This window comes from Pseudoliparis swirei, chromosome 19 (assembly GCF_029220125.1).
Source record: "Pseudoliparis swirei isolate HS2019 ecotype Mariana Trench chromosome 19, NWPU_hadal_v1, whole genome shotgun sequence".
NCBI classification, from domain to species: domain Eukaryota; kingdom Metazoa; phylum Chordata; class Actinopteri; order Perciformes; family Liparidae; genus Pseudoliparis; species Pseudoliparis swirei.
In genome coordinates this window covers 11,424,953-11,446,834 of record NC_079406.1, presented here as the reverse complement: position 1 = coordinate 11,446,834, position 21,882 = coordinate 11,424,953, and the positions used below count along the sequence as shown (strand labels likewise).

The 21,882-nt window shown below is 42.5% G+C and overlaps 1 protein-coding gene across 1 annotated transcript; it reads left to right on the top strand.

The window, feature by feature from the left end:
* Positions 1–2,809: 2,809 nt before the first annotated feature.
* Positions 2,810–21,551, top strand: kctd12b (potassium channel tetramerisation domain containing 12b). The gene is made up of 2 exons (XM_056439564.1): positions 2,810–4,306; positions 19,240–21,551. The coding sequence occupies exons 1-2, from the start codon at positions 3,463–3,465 to the stop codon at positions 19,812–19,814; spliced, it is 1,419 nt and encodes a 472-aa protein (XP_056295539.1). The 5' UTR covers positions 2,810–3,462; the 3' UTR covers positions 19,815–21,551.
* The last annotated feature ends 331 nt before the right edge of the window (positions 21,552–21,882 follow it).

The window sequence follows — 21,882 nt, the reverse complement described above, 5'->3', positions numbered from 1 at the left end:
ATAAAATCCTCCCAGTCACTTTTCAATTTGCACAGCACTTATCCAAGAATTTAGCATGAGTGTGCCTGTTTGTTTTTTTCTGAATACATGCGATTTAGCAACAGCAGTGACAGTCACTCAGTACATTTTCCCATTTCCTGTCTGAGTATGCCGAACCACTTTCTCTCTCCTAAGCCTCTTCTCTGGCTGATCTCTGGATCAGTGGAGCATCAACACACATGCACACCTAACAGCCTTTGAATGCCATCTCTGTGATGAAAATTGACAAATGTACAAAGATAATCCAGTCTCCGCAGAAGGTCAAACTAATTTGTTTGATGTAGTCATTTGTCTATTTTTCTGAGGCTTAATAAGCTATTGTCTGAATGCGATTAGAATGATGAAACTGACAGAAAAATCCGGGGTCACACGTTGATGTGCTGGGATTCCACCAAAAAATATTTCAGTAATTTAAGCATTTTTAATGACTGGTATGGGTTAATAGTTGACAATAATCTCTAATATTAAGATACGGTTTTGGAACCCGATTATATTTTGGCTATCTTGTTTTGAACTGTGCGAGATTACGTAACACATTTTTCATGCATATTCCAGTAATCATTGACTCTACTCATTGGCAGACACCACTGCCATATTACCCCCAGATCCTGCGGTGGCCCACATAACCAGAGTGGGCCGAGCCAGATTGTTGACGACAAGGCTGTAAGTGCTGCAAGCCAGCTGGAGACTGCGAGGTCTTCAGGGAAATCAGTGCCAGAATACTTGGGAGATGGGCAAAATTGGCCAATTAGTCAGAGAAAGGACCACATGGTGGACGACACATGACTGAAGAGAGAAAAGGGGAAGACATACTAGCATACATGGCAAGCCGTCTGTTGCAGGTCTCTCTGACTCCTCAATGATCTTTATTGGTGTGTTTGCACTTTGACTATAGGATGTGTCATTTGATGTAACTCCACCTGAAAAAGGATTTCCAAAAGCCAGTAAGTGGAACTTGAGTATCAACTCAGTGGTACCCTAGTAAAAAGCTTTTTTCTCTTCTAATTAATTAATTAATAACATTAATGATGTCCCTGTTAGGACTCGGTATTCATTTCAATTCAGTTTATTTGTATAGCCCAATTTCACAAATTACAAATTTGTCTCGGAGTGCTTTACAATCTGTACACATAGACATCCCTGCCCCAAAACCTCACATCGGACCAGGAAAAACTCCCAAATAACTCTTCAGGGGGAAAAAAAAAGGGAAGAAACCTTCAGGAGAGCAACAGAGGAGGATCCCTCTCCAGGATGGACAGGTGCAATAGATGTAATGTGTACAGAAGGACAGATTTAGAGTTTAAATACATTCAATGAATATGACAGTGTATGAATAGTTAATAGTAGGCATATTCCACGATGGAGACCTCCACGATCCATCAGGCAGATGGAGGTAGAGAGGGAGGAGTGGGTGGAGTCTCAACAGTGGGCGGAGTCTCAACAAGGCAGTGGCGTAGTTGGTAGCAGGAATTCCATGACCCAGACCTCGATGATCCATCAGCAGATAGGATCTATGTCGTCTCATAGGGTCCGATGACCCCATGAGACGTGAAGTCACAAGGACTCCGGGGAGAAAGCAGAGTTAGTAATGTGTGATTGAGAGATGAAAATTCATCCCTAAGGAGAGAAAAAAAAAAGAGGATAGGTGCTCAGTGCATCCTAAAATGTCCCCCAGCAGCTATAAGCCTATAGCAGCATATCAAGGGGCTGGACCAGGGCAAACCTGATTCAGCCCTAACTATAAGCTCTGTCAAAGAGGAAAGTCTTAAGTCTATACCTTAAATGAGGTGACTGTGTCTGCCTCCCGGACTGAAATTGGAAGCTGGTTCCATAAAAGAGGAGCTTGATAACTAAATATGCATGCACAATACCGCTCGCTGGATTTGATGTGGCAGAATACACAGTGACTCACACCTGTGTTTTCTCTGCTATGACATGTCATATGGCAGCTGTGCAAAGGGCCTATTAGAACACGATTGTCCACCAATCCACTTTCAATGACTCATATCATGCTCATACAGACACGTGTTTAACTCTGATTTAAGCACTTCCCTTCAGTTTGAAAACAGACCTTTGTCATCAAACTCATGCATAATCCGCCCATTGATGGTAAAACATCCAAGTAAGACGACACATTTTGAGTGGATGGGTGGGTGGGGGGGCTTTAACTAGAATATTAGCGTATAGCAACATGTTTGCTAAATATCTGATGAGAATCCATCGTTAATGCTTTGGAAGACAACAAAAAACTCTGAGTAGTCACTAGATGTCACTGTTATCCCATCCTTCTCTTAGAGCCAGACTGCACTAATTTATAAATGTGTTGCCAAAATGAAACGCATCTAAATTAAATGCAAACCCAGTTCGAAGTCAGCGCTTGGTTTTAATGAGACTCTCGTGTTATAATATTTAGCCAGTTTGATACTCTTTTCTTAGTTCATTGTTCATTCACTCCAAGAAACAATTACAGGACCAACTCCAAAAATGAGACTCTCTTTGAATGGATTCTATCGCATTATGTATTTATTTAAGACAACTATTATAATTAAACTTTCAGGAAAATGGTCAGAACGCATTTACCCATGCAGTCTTTAAGCATATACAGTAAAGGACCTCGCCTGATCATTTATACCCGTCTAAGAAAACAGGATACTCTGACCTGGATCACAGCGGACTCGCGTCACCGCGCGTGGGCGTGGCTAACTGGAGTGGATAACGCTGTACCCTCTGCTAGGTTGCAGCAGACAGGACAGTCTGACAGGAAAGAGGAGCGGAGGGACTGAATAGCTGACCACCTCGCGCGAATTTGACCTGCAAGTGATGGAAACCTTGGAGGTATTTTTATACAGCTTCCTCTTCTCTCACTACTTTGGCACCATCCTCTTCGTCACGTGGCTTTTCGTTTGCGGGACCCCCACAGATATCACCAACTATGGATTGCCTAATTGAAGTTGGGCCACCTGATCCTGTTTGCGGCAGGACAACCGATCGAAATTAGAGAAAGATAAGTCGTTATGGTCAGTTGTGCCAATCGTCCATTTTCTGCTCAGAACTGGTGTCAAAAGCAGAATTTAACTTAATCACATATATTGGCGCGTAAAGGACGTGGACATTACCCGCTCCATTCAACGCTGCCTGAAATACTCTGCGCTATGTGTTAGTGATTATTGGAAAAATCCGTAGTTAGAATAAAGGGTGCGTTTGTGAGACTGTTTTATTTGTCTGCTTTTCTTGACCGCATACCAAGTGTGCGGGCGATCCACACAGCAGGACCTACAATCTTTGAGCAACAGGCCTCACCAACCACTGTAAAGGGTTCCACTGAAAATCATATTTGAACCCCTGTCATTTGAAATTTCACTGCCACTGAGATAAAACATTTTAAAGCAGCATTTAATTTCACCTGTGAGGCAGGAATAAACCATGGCTTTACCAGACAGTGGCATATCTGGGGAGGAAGTACCCTTCCCAGAGATTATAGAGCTCAATGTTGGTGGTCAGGTGTACATAACCCGCTTTTCTACCCTCACAAGTGTGCCAGACTCCCTGTTGTGGGAGATGTTCAGTAGAAAGTCAGCCAAAGGACTGGCCAGGGACACCAAGGGTCGCTTCTTTGTTGACCGTGATGGTTTCCTGTTCCGTTACATCCTGGACTACATGCGGGACCAGCAACTAGTTCTACCAGACCACTTCCCTGAGCGCGGGCGACTGCAAAGGGAGGCTGAGTTCTTCAACCTGTCAGAGCTTGTCAAGCTACTGGCACCCAAAATAAGCAAGCAGAACTCCCTTGGCGACGAGGGATGTCAGAGCGACCCAGAGGACTCCTCACCAGGGATTGACACGTCCCGTAACCTTGGCTCTCTGGGGGCTGCAGCCGCTGCCTGTGCCAGCCTGGTCCCCAGTTCCATGGACACCAAGCGGTCCGGGTTCATCACCATTGGCTACCGAGGCTCATACACCCTGGGTCGTGACAGCCAAACTGATGCCAAATTCCGCCGTGTGGCACGGATCATGGTGTGTGGGAAGACCTCTCTGGTCAAAGAGGTGTTTGGGGAGACCCTGAACGAGAGCCGTGACCCAGACCGCTCCCCTGACCGCTACACGTCCCGTTACTATCTGAAGTTCACCTTTCTGGAGCAGGCTTTTGACAAGCTGGCGGATGCGGGCTTCCATATGGTGGCCTGTAATTCCACAGGGACCTGCGCCTTTGCTCATGAGCAGACGGACGACAAGATCTGGACCAGCTACACTGAATATGTGTTCTACCGTGAGTGAGACCGGCTTTGTTCCCCTGGTCCCCCACCCTGTCTCCAAGTGCCCCCCCACCCCACCCTCCAGCCTCCAGCCATCCTGTCCTTCTCTCTCTGATGGCTCCTGCACCAGTAGATGTACCGTAGATGTTGTGCCCCTCCATCTCTCTGCAGCCTCGCCAGTTTTTATCCTATAGACGGTATCCAGCTGCTGCTCTGACTCTTTATAGGTCGAATCTGGTTGGCCCTTGTTTAAACCACTGCGCCATCTAGTTGTAGTTCCTGGTCCTCGACCACAGCGACCCCACAGCCTTTCCTGCAGAGACTGATACCTTCTATGTACGTTTCTCCTTTTGTACTCTATATATTGTATCTGCCTAGGTGAAGCATAATACTGTATCCAAGAGCTAATTTTGTTAAATAAGCACCCTGGTGTGTCTACATGACTATTAAAGGGCGTAAGCTAAAGGGCTTTATAGAGAGGCCGTGATGTACAGTATACTTTGGCTGCTCACCCGAGCAGATCGGACTCTCTCCTGCTTCTCTGAACTAAATTACCAAATAATTGGACATCTTATCAGCCTTGAGGGACGTGAGCAGCCCAAGTATAGAAAATAAATGTAACACAATTCAGTTTTTCTTGTGTCCAGTACCATGCACTTATGAACAGTCGTTTCTACAGTACAGTAGTAATCTGTTCCGCTGCTGTTATGCGTGAACACGATTTATGATAATACAGCCACATGGACAGCGAGGAAAATGCATTGAGCTTTTTATTTTGAAAGGGATAAGTAGATTGTAGGTGTGTGGAGTCTCCTTCTCAAAAATAGGCTGATTGGAAATGAACAAGCAGCAGGCTTTGACAAACAACAATGTAATCTCAAATGTCACAAAATGTGGTTGGACAGAAAGAAAAAAGAAAAAATGGTTGCCGGATGAGTTGTGTGTATTGATTGTGCAATAGAGCTTTCAGTATTTTAATAACTCTCGCTGGGAGGGCGGAGGAAATGTTGTTACGTCACTCACAGCCCACTGCTCTATTTGTTTCACTCATGCTTCTTTGACATTTCTTTGCTCAATAAAATATTTAGGAGCATTTAGGTTGTGAAGCGCTTCTTGAGGCTTACACCACAACGACATGTTGTTCCCAGAAAAATGTGGTAGTCACATGAGCGGATAATGTTTTGAGTGTTCTCTAAACAATAATGTTATTCTTAATACCCAGTTTGGTATTAGTTTACGCTGTTGAATATTTGTTGATGTGAATAACCACAAGAACAGGTAGGATTACGCCGTAGCCAGACAAGCCCAATGTGTTCTCTCTCCTGGAGCAAGGGCACTGTGAGGGCAGTTTATGGCAAGCCGGTATGACTTTAGGTGCAAGTTATGATCAAGGGTTGTTCCAGACACAGCCTCAGGACAGGCCTGCACATCATATAGCCTACCTCAGACAAAAATACAAAATAAAGGCACACAAAATCCAGCTGATGACTTGAAAGTGCAGACGGGAGTTATGAAAATATCCCAATTGTCGATGCTGTAACAAGATTATGAAGAAGAGGATGAATTTGAGAAACAGCCATTGAGCAGCACAGTGCAGGATTTCTTCTATAAGCTACCAGCTTGTTGTTCTGGCAGTCACAATAAATGTATTCTGAAACGGTCTAGAAAGGTTAATGTTGTGTTTCAGTGTGATGAAGTGCTGTTTAGATCTGAGTCCATATGTTAGACCTGCTGCAGTGTGTCGCTGCAGCCAGAGACCACTGAAATAAAGTGTTCAGCGAATAAACAAAGTGGATTTGTCAAATAAAAGATGTTTTCTTTCTATTCGGGTTGTATTTTCCATTCATGACTAAATGTTTTCTCTGTATTGAATTATATTAAATACAAACCAGAAAGAAAGTGACACATGTATTCACCATGTGTCCGTTTTTTTATTTTCAGCAGTAATTCCACTGAATCACAAGTAAAACAATTCAAATTTAAGCCTTACCATTTCCCATTCAAGGATATGTCCTTGGACACAAAAGCTACTTATATTAAGTGTTCAACACTCTAACCTCAGGCACAATCTCTCTCTCTCTCTCTCTCTCTCCCCCTCCCATCTGCTTTCACACTTTTTCTCCAAACATTTTCTCTCTCTTTTTCTACTGAGCCTGGTCTTTTGTTTTTCTACAAATTGACCAAAAAGGTCGAGCTGAGATAGAAATGAGGAAATGCATATGTATGGCAGCCTATTTTAAAGCAGCTTACGAAACACTTATGTTGCCAATAATTGACCTAGTTACAATTTAGAGTAAAACATCTTGAAACTTGTTTAGGCTTCATAAGATTTGTTTGGTTTATATCTGTTGTCATTGAAAAATAAATTATAAAAAAAACAATGACAACAGTGGACATACTTTACGCTTGACAACAACCAGGGTTATGTTTATCTAGATGAGGCAGTTTTATACCAAGAGATTAGCACATTCTAATTAGCTTAGTTTGAGAGTCTGAAACCTTATCTCAGTCTTGCCTGAATGAGCTTCAGGTCAGACTAAAAGAAGATGATTTTTGTTGCCCTCTGGAATGCGTGATTCAATTCAATTCAGTTTATTTAGTTTAGCCCAATATCACAAATTTGCCTCATACGACATCCCTGTCCCAGGAACTCACATCGGATCAGGAAAAACTCCCTAAAAATAAAACCCTTCAAAGGGATAAAAGGGAAGAAACCTTCACAAGAGCAACAGAGAAGGATCTCTCTCCGCGGATGGACAGTTGCAATAGATGTCATATGTAAAGAAGGAATCATTACAGAGTTACAACACATTCAATGAGTATGACAGAGTGTATGGATAGTTGGTGGTAGGCATGGACCACGATCCAGACCTCCATGATTTATCAGGCAGATGGAGGTAGAGAGGAGGAGTGGGCGGGGCATCAGCAGGGCCATGGCATCAGACCTAGCCAGGTCCAATGGACCCTATGAGACGTGAAGTCACAAGGACTCCGGAGAGGAAGCAGAGTTAGTAATGTGCAATGGAGAGATGAAAATTCATCCAAAAGTAGAGAGAGAAGAGGAGTAGGTGCTCAGTGTAGCCTAAAACGTCCCCCAGCAGCCTATACGCATATAGCAGCATTATCCAGGGGCTGGACCAGGGCAAACCTGATTCAGCCCTAACTAGCTCTATCAAAAAAATGTCCATAAGTAGAGAAAATGTCCCCCAGCAGCTTATTAGCCTATAGCAGCATATCTGGGGGCTGGACCAGAGCCAACCTGATTCAGCCCTAACTATAAGACTATCGAAGAGGAAAGTCTTAAGTCTACTCTTAAATGAGGTGACTGCGTCTGCCTCCCAGACTGAAGGTGGAAGCTGGTTCCATAAAAGAGGAGCTTGATAACTGAAGGCTCTGGCTCCCATCCTTTTTTTTAAGACTCTAGGAACCACAAGTAGCCCCGCATTTAGTGAGCGCAGCTCTCTAGTGGGACAATATGGTACTTCAAGCTCCTTAAGATATCATGGAGCATCACCAATCAAGGCTTTGTAGGTGAGCAGAATAATTTAAAATGTGATTCTTGGTTTTACGGGGAGCCAGTGCAGAGCAGCTAAAACAGGAGTAATGTGATCTCTCTTCTTAGTTTTAGTGAGTATACGAGATGCAGCATTTTTGATCAACTGGAGGGACCTAAGAGACTTATTAGAGCAGCCTTATAATAAGGAGATGCAGTAATCTAGTCTAGAAGTAACCAACGTGTGGACCAGTTTTCCTGCATCTTTTTGAGACGAGATGTGTCTAATTTTGGAATATTACGTAGATGAAAAAATGCAGTCCATGAGATCTGCTTCATGTGAGAGTTAAAGGACAAGTCCTGATCAAAGATAACAGCAAGATTCTATACAGTGGTGTTGAATGCCAGGGCAATCACCAGATAATTGATCTCTGAGGTGTTCATGGCCGAGTAAAATAACTTCAGTTTTGTCAGAGTTTAACAACAGGAATTTGCAGGTCATCCATGTTGTGATGAATCCCTGTTGACAATACTGTGCCTGCAGTGTGTCTTCAGTCCAAACCAACACAGTCACAGACAAAGTTCCTCAGTCACTGTCCTCCAGCACACCTATCGGGAGCCCAAAGTTATGTCATTTGCACAGGCATGGAGAAACACACCTACTGTGTGAAATTTCAGCCATCGGTGTCCCAAACCGCTCTCACTCTTTAACTCCATGAGTCTCTAAGAGACTCAACATTCACAGTAATAGATGTGTGACAAGCATCAACGAGGTTCACGAGACAGGCTGTGATGAAAATGCTGCTGGGTTTAAACACTTTGTTGTGAAACCTTAAAGTGTACCACACTGTTTTGTGTGCCAAACAAGAAGCAGGTTATAGTTGTGTCAACAGTGGTGTTCCTGTTATATCCAAGTCTTACAATAAAGATATTTTGAAATGTTGCTTTTGAAAAAACCCTCTAAATAGCAGATTGCATTACTAGCTATAACCACACAGCACACAATCGACTTAATAAATCCATTATTTTGTTTTATATATACTTTTGTGTTCCTACCACAAGGTAATACATGCAATACATTATGAAAATATTGCCATGACTAGCAAAAGGAAATGCACCATGAGAGAACAAGGCTGTTCTCTCTACCTTGAGGCAGTGATTTGACCTACGTCGTGTCCCTGTGGTGCTATTGTCACTCTACATGGCAAGCCTTTCCTCTCTTGTAATGACCGCCTTGTCTCGTAGCCAGCTGGGTCATCATTTCCCTTATTTGGAAAAAGAAAGGTGGAGAGCAGAGGAGAACTGGAACGGATGTATGTCAAAGGGATCGGGAAAATGGGGCAAGAAAGCAGAGAGACAGTGAGACAGATAACCAGGTAGAAGTTAGATAAGAGTGGGAGATTATTTCACTAGGATGGATTTGGTTCTCATCGTATCTCTCTTCCTGGGCAATGTGAAATGTTCTGTTATTCAGAGAGGTGCTTGACGCTCCTGACAAGCAAAGCCCTCACTTGCTGTATTGTGTGCTCTGTCAACACTGAGGGATTCAGTTGAACCAGACGGATGTAGAACCATGGGATTACTCAGTATGGTTGGGACTAATATTGAGTTTGATTACATAAAAAAAGGGAAAATCTATAATTTCCAACAGAAAAAAAATATCATCCTCATATTGAGGTGAATTGTGAGTTGTGTATTTTAAATAGAATATAACCAGATCAGGTTCCCTGAATGCAGTCTCTTTTTAAAATAGCATGAGTTGGAGTGACAGCACAGAACGCCACAGTGAGTAATTTTCTCAAAATCTGAGATCGGTCGGACTATCAGATGAGCTGTTTCTGCTGTTTCTGTTGCAACCATCTGTGGCTCTGCACTTGTTTATGTCTTCCCTGATTTCTTGTTGACTTTTGAATCTGTGTGTCAGTATATTTTGGCTCTGATTTTCTTGTTGTGGTGTTTGTGCTTAGGTGGGGTTTTGGCTTGGGTGTGCGTTGTGTTGGATAGAGCTGGCTTGGTATGGGGGCCAAGAGGGTAATGAACGAGTTGCACTCTCTGTCTCACAAATATGCTGACCCGGCAGTAGGCCTCTCTATACACAGACATATACATGCACAGAGGGAGGGAGGCTGCTGGGAGATGTGCACCAGCCTTCCTGCGCGAGGCTAATGACTCGGAGCTGTGAGGTTTTAGATCTAATTGGCTGCCATCTTTTCACTCTTCTTTGTGATCAGTTAAAAAGGCATTAGCAGGCACACAAGCCTTTTGCATCCCGCATGCTCTCTCAACAGCAGTAGACAGGAGAAATCCACGCTTGTGTTGAAAAGCATTATTGCTGCTAATTACCTGGGAATAGCATTGGCCCATAAGAGCATGTAATGGCTAACTGGAGAGAGCATGCAGCAGCCTAAGGCCTCACTTTCTCCATCAGTATGTGACATAATGTATGTGTGCATGTTATGTGTGAAAGTAAGCAGAGAGCTTTGCATGCTTTTTGTCTGATTAATTGGACACATATGGGAGTTCGAGCCCTACTGTGTTTGTCCTTGACGACAACATGGTATGCCGACAATGCACAGAGTACAGTAGCGGTGGGTCAGGGCATCTCTATCTCATTGTGTGTTGGGTTATTTATAGTAAGACAACCATGGAGTCAGATGTGTACAACATGGATGTATCTGCATCTGCAACTCTCTCGCTCTCTCCATGTTGCCCCTTTTTATTCTCTTTGACTACACAATTGTTTCTTTTCTATTTTGAGGTCCAAGACAGAAAGAATAAGTGACAGAAGAAAGCATGAGGGATGTGTGGAAATACAATGAGGGAATGAGGGAACATGAGATTAGTTGAAGGAGTGAGTCAGAGTTTCAAAAAGTTGTAGGGGTTTAAAGGGAAGTTAAAGTTCTAGGGTTTAAAGGGAAAGCAGCTAAAGGAGGAGAACACAACTGGCAACGTTCCTCACAGGCAGTACCATAGAGAATGTGTATTTGTGAGCGTTAAAAAGAAAAGAGGGTAAGAGGACCGAGAAAAAGAGAAATGCCTAATTGAGCAACGTGGCAGTAACTGACTTAGGAAACAAGTAGAAGACAGTTGAACTTCCTGAGCGAAACTCATAAAAGTGCTTCCTAGAACCATAAAGGGTTCTTCTGCTTGTCCCTTCATGGTTCCCGATAGAGCCATTTGTAAAGGTTCCGCAATCTTTTTAAGGTTTAATGGTTCTACTCGTAACTCTCTCAAGAGGGTCTATCTAGAACGTGTCCACCCTCTAAGGGTGCTGTCAATAACCTAATGAAGGTGTTCTACAAAGAACCTTTTTTTGTTCAAAGGATTTCATCTAAAATCCATCCATCAAGAGTATTCTACGGAGAACCGTTTTATTTGCCACAGGTTTTATCCCTTAAAGCCACAGCCTCTATGTGTTCGTATATAAGGGGTTGATGTTGTCTCTGTGGCGTCCCCAATTGTTTATGTACTGCTGTTTGAAATCCTTGAGATTAACATTTTGGCCATCCTTTTGGCTGTCGCCATCTCGTTTTCTTTGCAGAGGTGAAGAGAGGATAGAGCTAAACACAGCCAACCGCCGAAAAAGACATTTGTAGCTGACTAAAATGTTCAAGACCAAAATATCAAGAATGAAAAACACACTGGGAATAGGATAAAGTTGTATTTTTTATAGTTTAAAAAAATGTTGTTAACTATTATCCTAAAAAATACAATTGCAAGCCAGCGAGTCAACATAATATGTCTTCACCAGAAATGTCATTACAACTTTGGGTTCTTTGTAAGGGGAAACCATGCATTACTGTCCTTCTGTACACATGACATCTATTGCACCTGTCCATCCTGGCGAGGGATCCTCCTCTGTTGCTCTCCGGAAGGTTTCTTCCCTTTTTTCCCCCTGAAGGGTTATTTGGGAGTTTTTCCTGATCCGATGTGAGGTTTTGGGGCAGGGATGTCTATGTGTACAGATTGTAAAGCACTCCGAGACAAATTTGTAATTTGTGAAATTGGGCTATACAAATAAACTGAATTGAATTGAATTACTTACATTTCTGGATTTGTATTTCTGGATTGTTTTTATGTTGTTTGAATCTATGGTTTTATTGTATGGATATTATTATGTCTTGTTAATCAGTAATCAGCAGAGCACTGTATGCTCATATGTATAAATACATTTAGCCTTAGAAATTGGTGCGTTTATGTTTGTGGCCTATTGGCTCATAATCTGTTTATAGCGTATGCTACAGTTTCTTTCTTTGCAGTTGACATAAATTACTCCAATTTGATGCGTTTTAATTGCAAGCCATCAATCACTGACGGAGGGAGAACAAGTAATCTTTATATGCTGAAGAGATTTTAAATAAAATGTTGGCTAATAAGGTTTAGTGTCAAATTACAACAAATCAACACAGCCTTCCACTAAAGTTACATATGACACAGTAAATCAGTGTAATGAAAACAATGTAACAAAGCCGCGAGCAGTCACTTTGTCTTTGTTGATCGAATGTGTCTTGCTTTCAGCAGTGAGTTGTCAGTGTGTCTGTCAACTCTGTTTATAGGACAGCATTCACCACGGCCATCTGGAGACTTGGGCTCTAATCTACCCCTCTAATTATCAGTAATCTGGACAGGCAGAATTGTCCTGAGTGCTGCAGTCCTGAGCAGGGTTGGACCCTTGCTGAAATCCTGCAGGAGATGAGAAGCAGGTTACATGGGGGGCTGCAGACTCTGCAGGGCTGAGGGTTGCCAGGATGGGCTTTAGGGCGCTTAGTCAGGCTGGTAATGTGTTGTGGTTGAAGCTCAGGGTGTTTAAAGCAGGGGAAGATAAAGTGGAGCAGCCGAATGAGCAGGACAAGAAGACAAGAAGTAGATTGTAGATTTGTGCAAGTCTGCAAATAGAAAAATCATATAAGAGAGTTTTTCAAACCACAAATAATTCTCATTTCTCTTTTCATTCCTCGAACCTCTTCTCCCTGGTTTTGCTTTTCACAATTTTCAGCGGATCCCCGGGTCTTCAGCTGTTTATGTCACGCATTTCCTCTACGTTATGTAGATTGACAGATATTCAATTCAATTCAATTCAGTTTATTTGTATAGCCCAATTTCACAAATTACAAATTTGTCTCGGAGTGCTTTACAATCTGTACATATAGACATCCCTGCCCCAAAACCTCGCATCGGACCAGGAAAAACTCCCAAATAACCCTTCAGGGGGGAAAAAAGGGAAGAACCCTTCAGGAGAGCAACAGAGGAGGATCCCTCTCCAGGATGGACAGGTGCAATAGATGTAATGTGTACAGAAGGACAGATTTAGAGTTTAAATACATTCAATGAATGTGACAGAGTGTATGAATAGTTCATAGTAGGCATATTCCACGATGGAGACCTCCACGATCCATCAGGCAGATGGCGGTGGGGAGGAGGAGTGGGCGGAGTCTCAACAGTGGGCGGAGTCTCAATAGGACAATGGCGTAGTCAGGAGCAGGAATTCCACGATCCAGACCTCGATGATCCATCAGGCAGATAGGATCTATGCCGTCTCATAGGGTCCGATGACCCCATGAGACGTGAAGTCAAAAGGACTCCGGGGAGAAAGCAGAGTTAGTAACGTGTGATTGAGAGATGAAAATTCATCCTTAAGGAGAGAAAAAAGAGGAGATGGGTACTCAGTGCATCCTAAAACGTCCCCCGGCAGCTATAAGCCTATAGCAGCATATCAAGGGGCTGGACCAGGGCAAACCTGATTCAGCCCTAACTATAAGCTCTGTCAAAGAGGAAGGTCTTAAGTCGACTCTTAAATGAGGTGACTGTGTCTGCCTCCCGGACTGATATGTAATTGCTCAGAGACTTGTGTGCACACTCCAGTGATTGTGACTGTGCTTTTGCTTTTAGTCAGAATAATGTAGTTGTGTCTCTGATTACAGCCCTGTTTGCTTTCAAGACAATGCAGGCAGTATAGGTGAGGCCCACTTTGTCATTAGGTGCTATTTCACAAAGCAGATGTTGAGATATCTGAGCTGAATAGGTCATTAGATTAGAACATGCAGTAATTGCTGAAACTATGGAGCGTGAGCTCCCTTTGGAACAGCAGGATAGAGCCGTATACGTTCAACTTCACACTAAAAGGCTCCTCTCAGCCTGAGAGACATTTTTATGCATACATGTAGCTCTGACTCCTGCACAACATTTTGTCATTACCATGGAGATGATGCTGTCCTCTTGTTTGCCAGTATCCCCTTTCCTTGGTCACAATACCTGTCAGTGGCAACAATGAAGCTAACAAGGTTGTTTAGTGCCCTTCCACACAGATGTTGCACCAATCTAAAAAGTACACACAAACCAAATAATACACCAATGAGAAGGTTAGGTTAAAAAAGACATTGCACACCGTCAAGGAGACATTTTGTGACAGAGGTGCTAAACCCTGGCAACAGTGGTACATTAGTGTTAATAACAGTAATGATGACAACGGAGGGATGTGTCACACTGAACAGATGGAAACGAGCCAGAGAGAGCAGAGGATGTGTAAGAAAGTGCTCTGGCTTTTGCATATATCCCTGGAGAAGTGGCCCGGGGAAACGGGTTGAGTGCTCTCTTTCGCTGTTCTCCTCCACAAGGCTTAGTGGTGGAGGAAAACATGGAGCCCATCCCCCAGTGGATTATTCCTACGACACTACTAAGCCCCAATAGCACCTCCTACGTCCAGGCGGCCCTCAAACATGTATTTATTGTGAGAGACATTGAATGAATGGAGGGCACAAACACACACAGTGGTGAACATGTGCCTGCCAATCCCCCATCTTCTTTCTTTCTCAATGTCTTTATCTGCCCTTCTTTCAAATGCCAGTACATGCACAGAATATAATGACACACACACACACACAAACACACAACCACCCCCCACACACACACACACACATACACACACACGCAAACCGACACCTAAACATACAGTACATGAATGCACAAATGCACAAGACGACACTCACTTAATCTCACACACAGGCCCTTTTCTATCACAAGCGCACACATGCACGCACGCAGACACACAAATACACATACACACACTTGTATTCAAAAAGCCAAGAAAGTGGGAGAATATTCTCACAACCAGCTTTTCCAGTTATACAAGAAGGTTTATGACAAGAGCGAAAGAGGCACTTGTGCGTCTTCGCATGTCTGTGCACACACTCAAACAAATATTTAAGCCCAAAAGTTAAAATGGATGCATTTCAATTACATGACAATTTTCCATCTATTTTGATCACATAGCTCGAATGTAAAAAAATCAAATTTCAATCCATGTTTCTTAATCATGTTCATTCAACATGAATAAATTATATAACTCAACATTAAATCAATTAAATTGCACTTACTCAGGTATTATGCATGAACCCAATGTATTTGGATTAACCTAATATTTTCAATCCATCTTTCTTAATCATGTTCATTCAACATGACTAAATTAGATAACTCAACATTAAATCAATTAAATTGCACTTACTCAGGTATTAATAATAATAATATACACTTTTATATTATTATTATTTATATATTATGCATGAACCCAATGTATTTGGTTAGATTACATGATCCTAATATTTTGAAAAAGCCACACATGTCAAATTAAAGTCAAACATTTATTAACATCACAACTCTTCAGTTTTTTTTTGCCTCGCCATACCACTTAAATGAACACAATTTGGAAGCTTCTGGAATAAATGGCAGGCCTCAGTGAGGGAATAATATTGACCACCGAACATTAGCACCAGGCGTCAGTGAAAGGGAATGATCTTGACCCATGAACAAGATTTGTCTTAATATACCACTATCTAACACAAATAATATTGTTAATGAGCAAATGTCAAAACAAATTAAAGTTTGTTTTGGTTCCTTAAGTGGAGAGAGAGAAAAAGACAATCCTGATTGCTCTTTAAGATCTAAAATAAAATGTAAAACAAAACATGAGGCCTTCAGACCTATAAGTGAGTTTACTGGAGCATCTTAATTTTAAGTGCTTGAACCTTAGGAGAAAGATTGTTGCCATCCAAGTTCATCAGCACCTTCTGGAGGAACTCAAATGTGAATTTGAGCCCTTGTGGGTAGCTCATGTTGAGACAGTAAATCAGTCCAAAAAGCATGGAAAATCCAAAAGAAACGCTTCCCAGGTTGCTCAGCAGCTCCACACCCTCGATCACCACTCCGACATGCTCAGGCTCTTCCCCTGCATCAGCACCCTCTTTCCGAACGACATGAAGTCCCATGGTGGCCGACTCCCTATGTCCACTTCTTCCACGTTGCGGTTCTATGGGCAAGAAACCACAAATTGACCCGAGTGCCGCTTAAATACTAAAAAGATTCCAACAAGTAGGATCAGTAATCAAAGACCAGAGTGAAATAACATCTACTTACCATGTATTCCTTGATGAGAGTTTCATCATCCTCATTGAGGTAGACACAGAGGCTTCTTAGGACACGTTCTCGTCTGGAGTTTATGTCATCACACTGCAATTTAACAGAGAATATCTATGATTACTATCCCATAAAAAACAAGGCAGGTGCCAGGGCAGGTACCAGGGCAGCCAGCAAGAAGAGAAAGACCTGGGAGGCACATGGAGCTGCGGAAGGGGACAGCAGATATCAGGCTTAACCTATTATGAATTGCCGACCATCATGCTGGTGAATTTCTCTCAACTCACTATTAAGGCCAACTTGTCTTTTGTGCAGAAGAACTGAAAGAGGACTAAGCTGGAGTGCTGTTGTTTCCTGGAGATGGTAACAACACACTGGACTGAGCTTGACTAAGAAGGTATCCAACTCTACTTTTGAAGTAAACATCGCCGTTTACAAAAACATTAGTTAAATATCATTTTGCGAAGAAATTAGAAGGTAGGACATACATTAGAGCGATTCAACATATTTATTAGACAACAAGGAACCATATAATCAAGGAATTTGGAAAAGAAACAAAAAACAAGTTGTTTTGATTCATGCTCTGTTATTACCTTTAAGTGATTGATTATTATTATTATTATTTAGATGCCTACCTGTCTTCGTGCAACAAACATATCTCTGCATTTTAACCCCGACTTTGCCTTCCGTGTTCCATGTTTGGACAGGCTAGGCTCTTACAGTGTCAACTACTAAATGGCAAAGTTCATATACCTGAGGCGTCCTCTCCATGATGCGTCTAATCTTCTTTCCAGCAGTCCCGCCTCTCTTGCTGAAGAGCTTGGTTAGGTCAGCTGAGTATCTGTCAAGTTGTGCCATGAACTTGGTTTGTAGAGGCATAGTTGTGATCCGCATGAATTCTGCATTAACCTGAGAAAAGTAACAAAGAAAAAGGCAGCATTGGAGTTATTATAATATATTGCATTAAAAAACCTTTCCATTAATAAGATGCTCAAAGCGCTGTGAGAAAGAGGTTGTGGGGGAAGAGGAAAGTGGGTACACCTCATCACAACTAAGAATGTAAACTATTCATCAGATAATGAATTGAGAACTGAAACATTTTAACTTTTGAATTGTTATATAACTTACTTACTTCGCTCATTGTAAACAGGGCAGGCCATCTGTTTTGGAATTCAGCTACCATTGGCATGTCCTGAACCACTTCCTGTCGCCTGTAGGAGAAGGTCTGATGCATTTTGCCCTTGATCACAGCCTCATTGTTCTTCTTTTTCACCTCGGTCAAGAGGGCAACTCTTTCTTCCTCCAGGCTTGCAGTGGTTGCTCCTTTTGGGAGGCTAGGTGCTTTGGCAGAGCTCATTGTCGTTAACTAGTGCTAGCCACCTGACGTAAACCATGCCACAATACTAAGGGCACAAGCCATTGCACAACATAAGACAAGGGATTTGTGATACCATTGTGAAAGCAATGCATAGCATATTTATGGTGTTTCATGACTATTTTCCCAGCCAGGTTACCCAGCTAGTTAGCTAGCTAAATCATTAGCACTAGCTAAATCGTTAGCTAGTGCTAGTTACAGTGCTAGATAACTCGCCTTAATGAAAAAAGAAACGCTTATATTACAGCAAATCTATTCTTACCCATTAAGTATGTGGACATCTAATAATCGGTTTCTAGTTAACTAAAATGGATAAAAAGCTTACCAAACTCGGTCCTTCCATCCGCACGAGGTCTGTTGCTTTGCTGGTTCTGGGATGAAAGAATGGTGTGCCCGTGCCTGCCTCAGGTTGATCGAATTAAATCCAGTGAAACAATTAAATAGACTTAATGTGAATAAATCAAATTTCATTTCCGATTGAACTGGTTCATGTTGTATTTAATGTATATTTTTTTGAGTGCATGTGTGTGTGTGTCTGTGTGTGTATGTTTGGGTTGTGTGTGGCATATTGTACATGAATATCTCAGCATGTGTATTTCCATGTACTGCCATTGTATGTACTTCATGAGAGTGCATGGGCAATAGCTTGGTCATGTAACTTGGTGTAAGACCAACCTCATGTGGATACATTTTTGTATGTTTCTGTGCACAGAGCATTTTCTGAAAGTTCGTTGCCCGGATTGAAATACCACAACAACAACAACAAGTTTCCAAATATCTTCCTTTCGACATTTGCAGCCGTAACGCTTTCCACCAGAGGCTGTGCTTGGAATAATGTTTATTGTTTATGAAGCGGACATGACCAGAGGAAGTCAACATTTTCCTAAATGGATCTGACATGAGAGCATGAAAATGAACAACAATCAAGTACGTGATGGTCAGATTTGGGATTGGCTGCCTTTTCAAAATCCAACCTACAACACATAAAGAGACTTCTAATTGTACTGTTTTCTCCGTGACCCAGTATTAGTGCAAATTGGAAGGCCAAAAAAAGAGACAAAAGGAGCAAAGTATCCACTTCACTGTGGACATGGTTTATGTTTGTTGTGACTTGCTCAGGCAATCTGAGGTTGTCTACCATAGACAGTGGAAATCAAAGGAAAGAGAAACAAGTGGGCTGTTTGTAAAGACAGAGAGGCCCATTTAAAATTGCTGAGGGTTTTTCAAATACCAAGAGGTGCAGAATGTGCATGTGCCACTCCAACCATTCTAAGAATTCGCACCAGAGAAACCTGCTCTGTCTTCACACAGAGATGAGATAAAAAATGACCTGTCAAACTTCAGTCAGGAGGTTCCACGCCATCCGTTGAGTGATAATATTCCTTCTACGATTATGTACATTCAAGGTAATTCTGAAATTAAATACAACTGTCCTACACTCTTTTCATCTCTCATTTCCTTTCCTCTCTTGCTGAGCACCTTTTTCTGTGCTAATTTGGCTTATTGTTTACCCCTCCTGTAAACTACTTGGAGCTTCATATTTTTTGTCGCACATTTGAGTGGCATTGATCGTCCTTGTTAAATCTCACTCAGAAAATAATAAGCATATTCCCAAAAAAGACAAACTATATACTATGTACACACTTTGTCCTTATTTTCTCCTGCTGCAGGTGGTTCATCAGTGGTTTCCAAGACAACGACCTCTGACACCCCAGCTCTCACTGAAGGGGTGACCTCTCAACCTGATGCTGCTCATATTGAATCATCCATAGTGGAGCCCGACAGCAAAACCAAAGGTTATCCAGGAACCAGCTGCATCACAACGCTGGACATACGAAACCCACTGCCCCTGGACCATCCTCTTCCTCCTCCACATGTTCCTGCTGCAGACAGCCCCGACCTCCCACCTCTGTCACCTCCTATCCTGCTTCCACCTCTACCACCAGTCAAACCTTTTTCTAGCTTCAGTCCCTCAACACCGCCTCCTGCTGAGAGCCCCGAGCGTCCGACCACCCTTAACCTAAAGACGCTGCCGCGGCCAACTGCACGGGAGAACGGTGGCCCCCAGTCGGGATTGGATGAGGAGGAAGAGGAGAAGAAGATTCTTGTGGAGGATCTAAAGAAATCAGTGGCGGGCCGTCAGGGCCAGCAAGGCCTTCTCTGCTGGCCTAAACATCATCAGAATATATATTTTTTTCTAAATATATTTGCCCACAAATATGTATTCACTTATTTCCCACAGTAAGAGTTTTTCTCTTAATTTCATAGCGTTCCTCTAGGTTGCGCTGCTGCCAGCGCCAGGTTGAGATTTGGAGGGCTGGTCTTTATCTTTGATCTTTTATCCAATCATATTCAGCCATCGTGTGTTGCCAGGGGGCTAAAATCTGCCCTTAGGCCTTCAGAATCAACATTGCGGGCGCTGGTAGCTTCAAGTGAATGGGAATGACGATGTTGTGTCAACCAATCAGCTTTAGAGTTGGCTCCTCTAGGCCTTCGAGAAGGCCCCGGAACCGGCACAGGAGCAGCGAGCAGGCGGAGTGCTGCACGTCTTTTGATTGGATTACCAATATTGAGAGGCGGGGTCTATGGGCAGGTAGATGCAGAACCTCAGAACTAGGAAACTGAATTTGATAAACGAAATAATTCGCGTACTACTAAGCTGTTTGTTCAACCCACAATGGCGGAAGGAGGAGAAGATATCGATTTGGTCGAGGATATAATTATAAGGCCATTCTCAACGAACTTTAAGACCGATGCCGACGCTACAAAGCCCGTCACAGGCGGGACAGGGGCTCGTTCGCCACTTTCAAAGTTCCAACTACGAGCGCTACCGATGGCTCAGGCTCCGAGAAGCTCTGCACACCGGACTGCTGGGGATGCCTGTTGCAAGTGATCGATTTGGTGTTGGGAGCCACACTGGCTTTGCAAACTTGAGTTGTCTAACCGAGGCAGCAACGAGACACTAGAGTACGACTCGGCACCTACAAGCATCGGTGCTTTGACAACTTTTGGGGACACGGAGCAGATCTACAGATCAACGAACAAGCGGCAACGGCGCTGCACAATGAACAGGTGAAGAACAAGAGGGACATATTGAAAAGACTCATTAATTGTGTCATGTGTTTGGGTAAACAGGAACTTTCATCTTCATCATATTTATATCGATGTATGTGTGTGTATAAATACACACACATACATCGATAGAAATATACATATACATGTACGATACGATTCTCTGAATTCTCAGTGTAACTGAGGGTTTTACGTTACTTAATAACACAAGAAACACGACAACTTTATCTTTTTCCGTCTGCTCCTTCACAATAAAAGCCCCGCACCGGAACACTGGTGAACTAATATCTTACATTAGGTTGTTCAGCTGTAGTAAGACGGCATTGAAGGCCTAGATAGAAAATGCACGGCCCGCCACTGAAAGAAATGCATTGAGGACTTCAAAAAGATCCGCTTGCCCAGAGAGTTTCCAGATCGCAAGAGACACTGGCAAAGTAACTTGCTCAAGTAGTACAATGCGTAGAGCGCTACCAGGATTATACAACTATGTGTTGAGCAGTGGTCTCCAGCTTCATATTCATATTGCTCTGAGTCAGACAATTTACTTTAAGTTGTTCTAATGTAGTAGCTTTTGCATGTCAACAGAACTAAAATGTTTGATTAAGTGTAGTGCTTAATTAAGCTTAATTTAGTCTAGCAATCACACATCCACGCTAAAAAACACTGAGATTTGTTTCCCCCCCCATCATCGATTGTTAGTGACACTTCTTTGTTCCTCATTTCTATTTTTAGATTGTTTTTAATTATTACAATTATTTTTATTATCGCTCATAATATAGGTAATGTTGTTCATTAGAGATTTCTGCCCTATATGTGTGTTTCCATCAAGCTACTGGAAAATGTAAGCTACGTGTGACATTTTAGGCATTTGACCTTGCTGATGCAAAATAAAAGAAAGAAGTGAAATCTCTGTTGCTAATGATCCAAAATATCTCTCATCAATATTAACTGTACGACTTCAAAGCCTTTCTTCTCTTCTGACTGATTCAAAAGCTCTGCATTTCGATTCATTTTGTGATTACATTACCTCCAAGCCAGCAATGGAGGGAGAATGCCGTGTACCAGAAAGTAATTCATCCAAAAGTAGATAGAGAAGAGGAAATAGGTACTCAGTGTATCCTAAAATGTCCCACAGCAGCCTATAAGCCTATAGCAGCATATTTAGGGGCTGGACCAGGGCAAACCTGATTCAGCCCCAACTATAAGCTCTATCAAAGAGGAAAGTCTTACGTCTACTCTTA

What these genes read in the sequence shown, in the direction of transcription:
- kctd12b (XM_056439564.1), top strand. Translation starts at nt 3,463, where the DNA reads ATGGCTTTACCAGACAGTGGCATATCTGGGGAGGAAGTACCCTTCCCA. An exon ending in CACTGAATATGTGTTCTACC is followed by an intron (nt 4,307 to 19,239) that starts GTGAGTGAGACC and finishes CTCCTGCTGCAG; the next exon opens with GTGGTTCATCAGTGGTTTCC.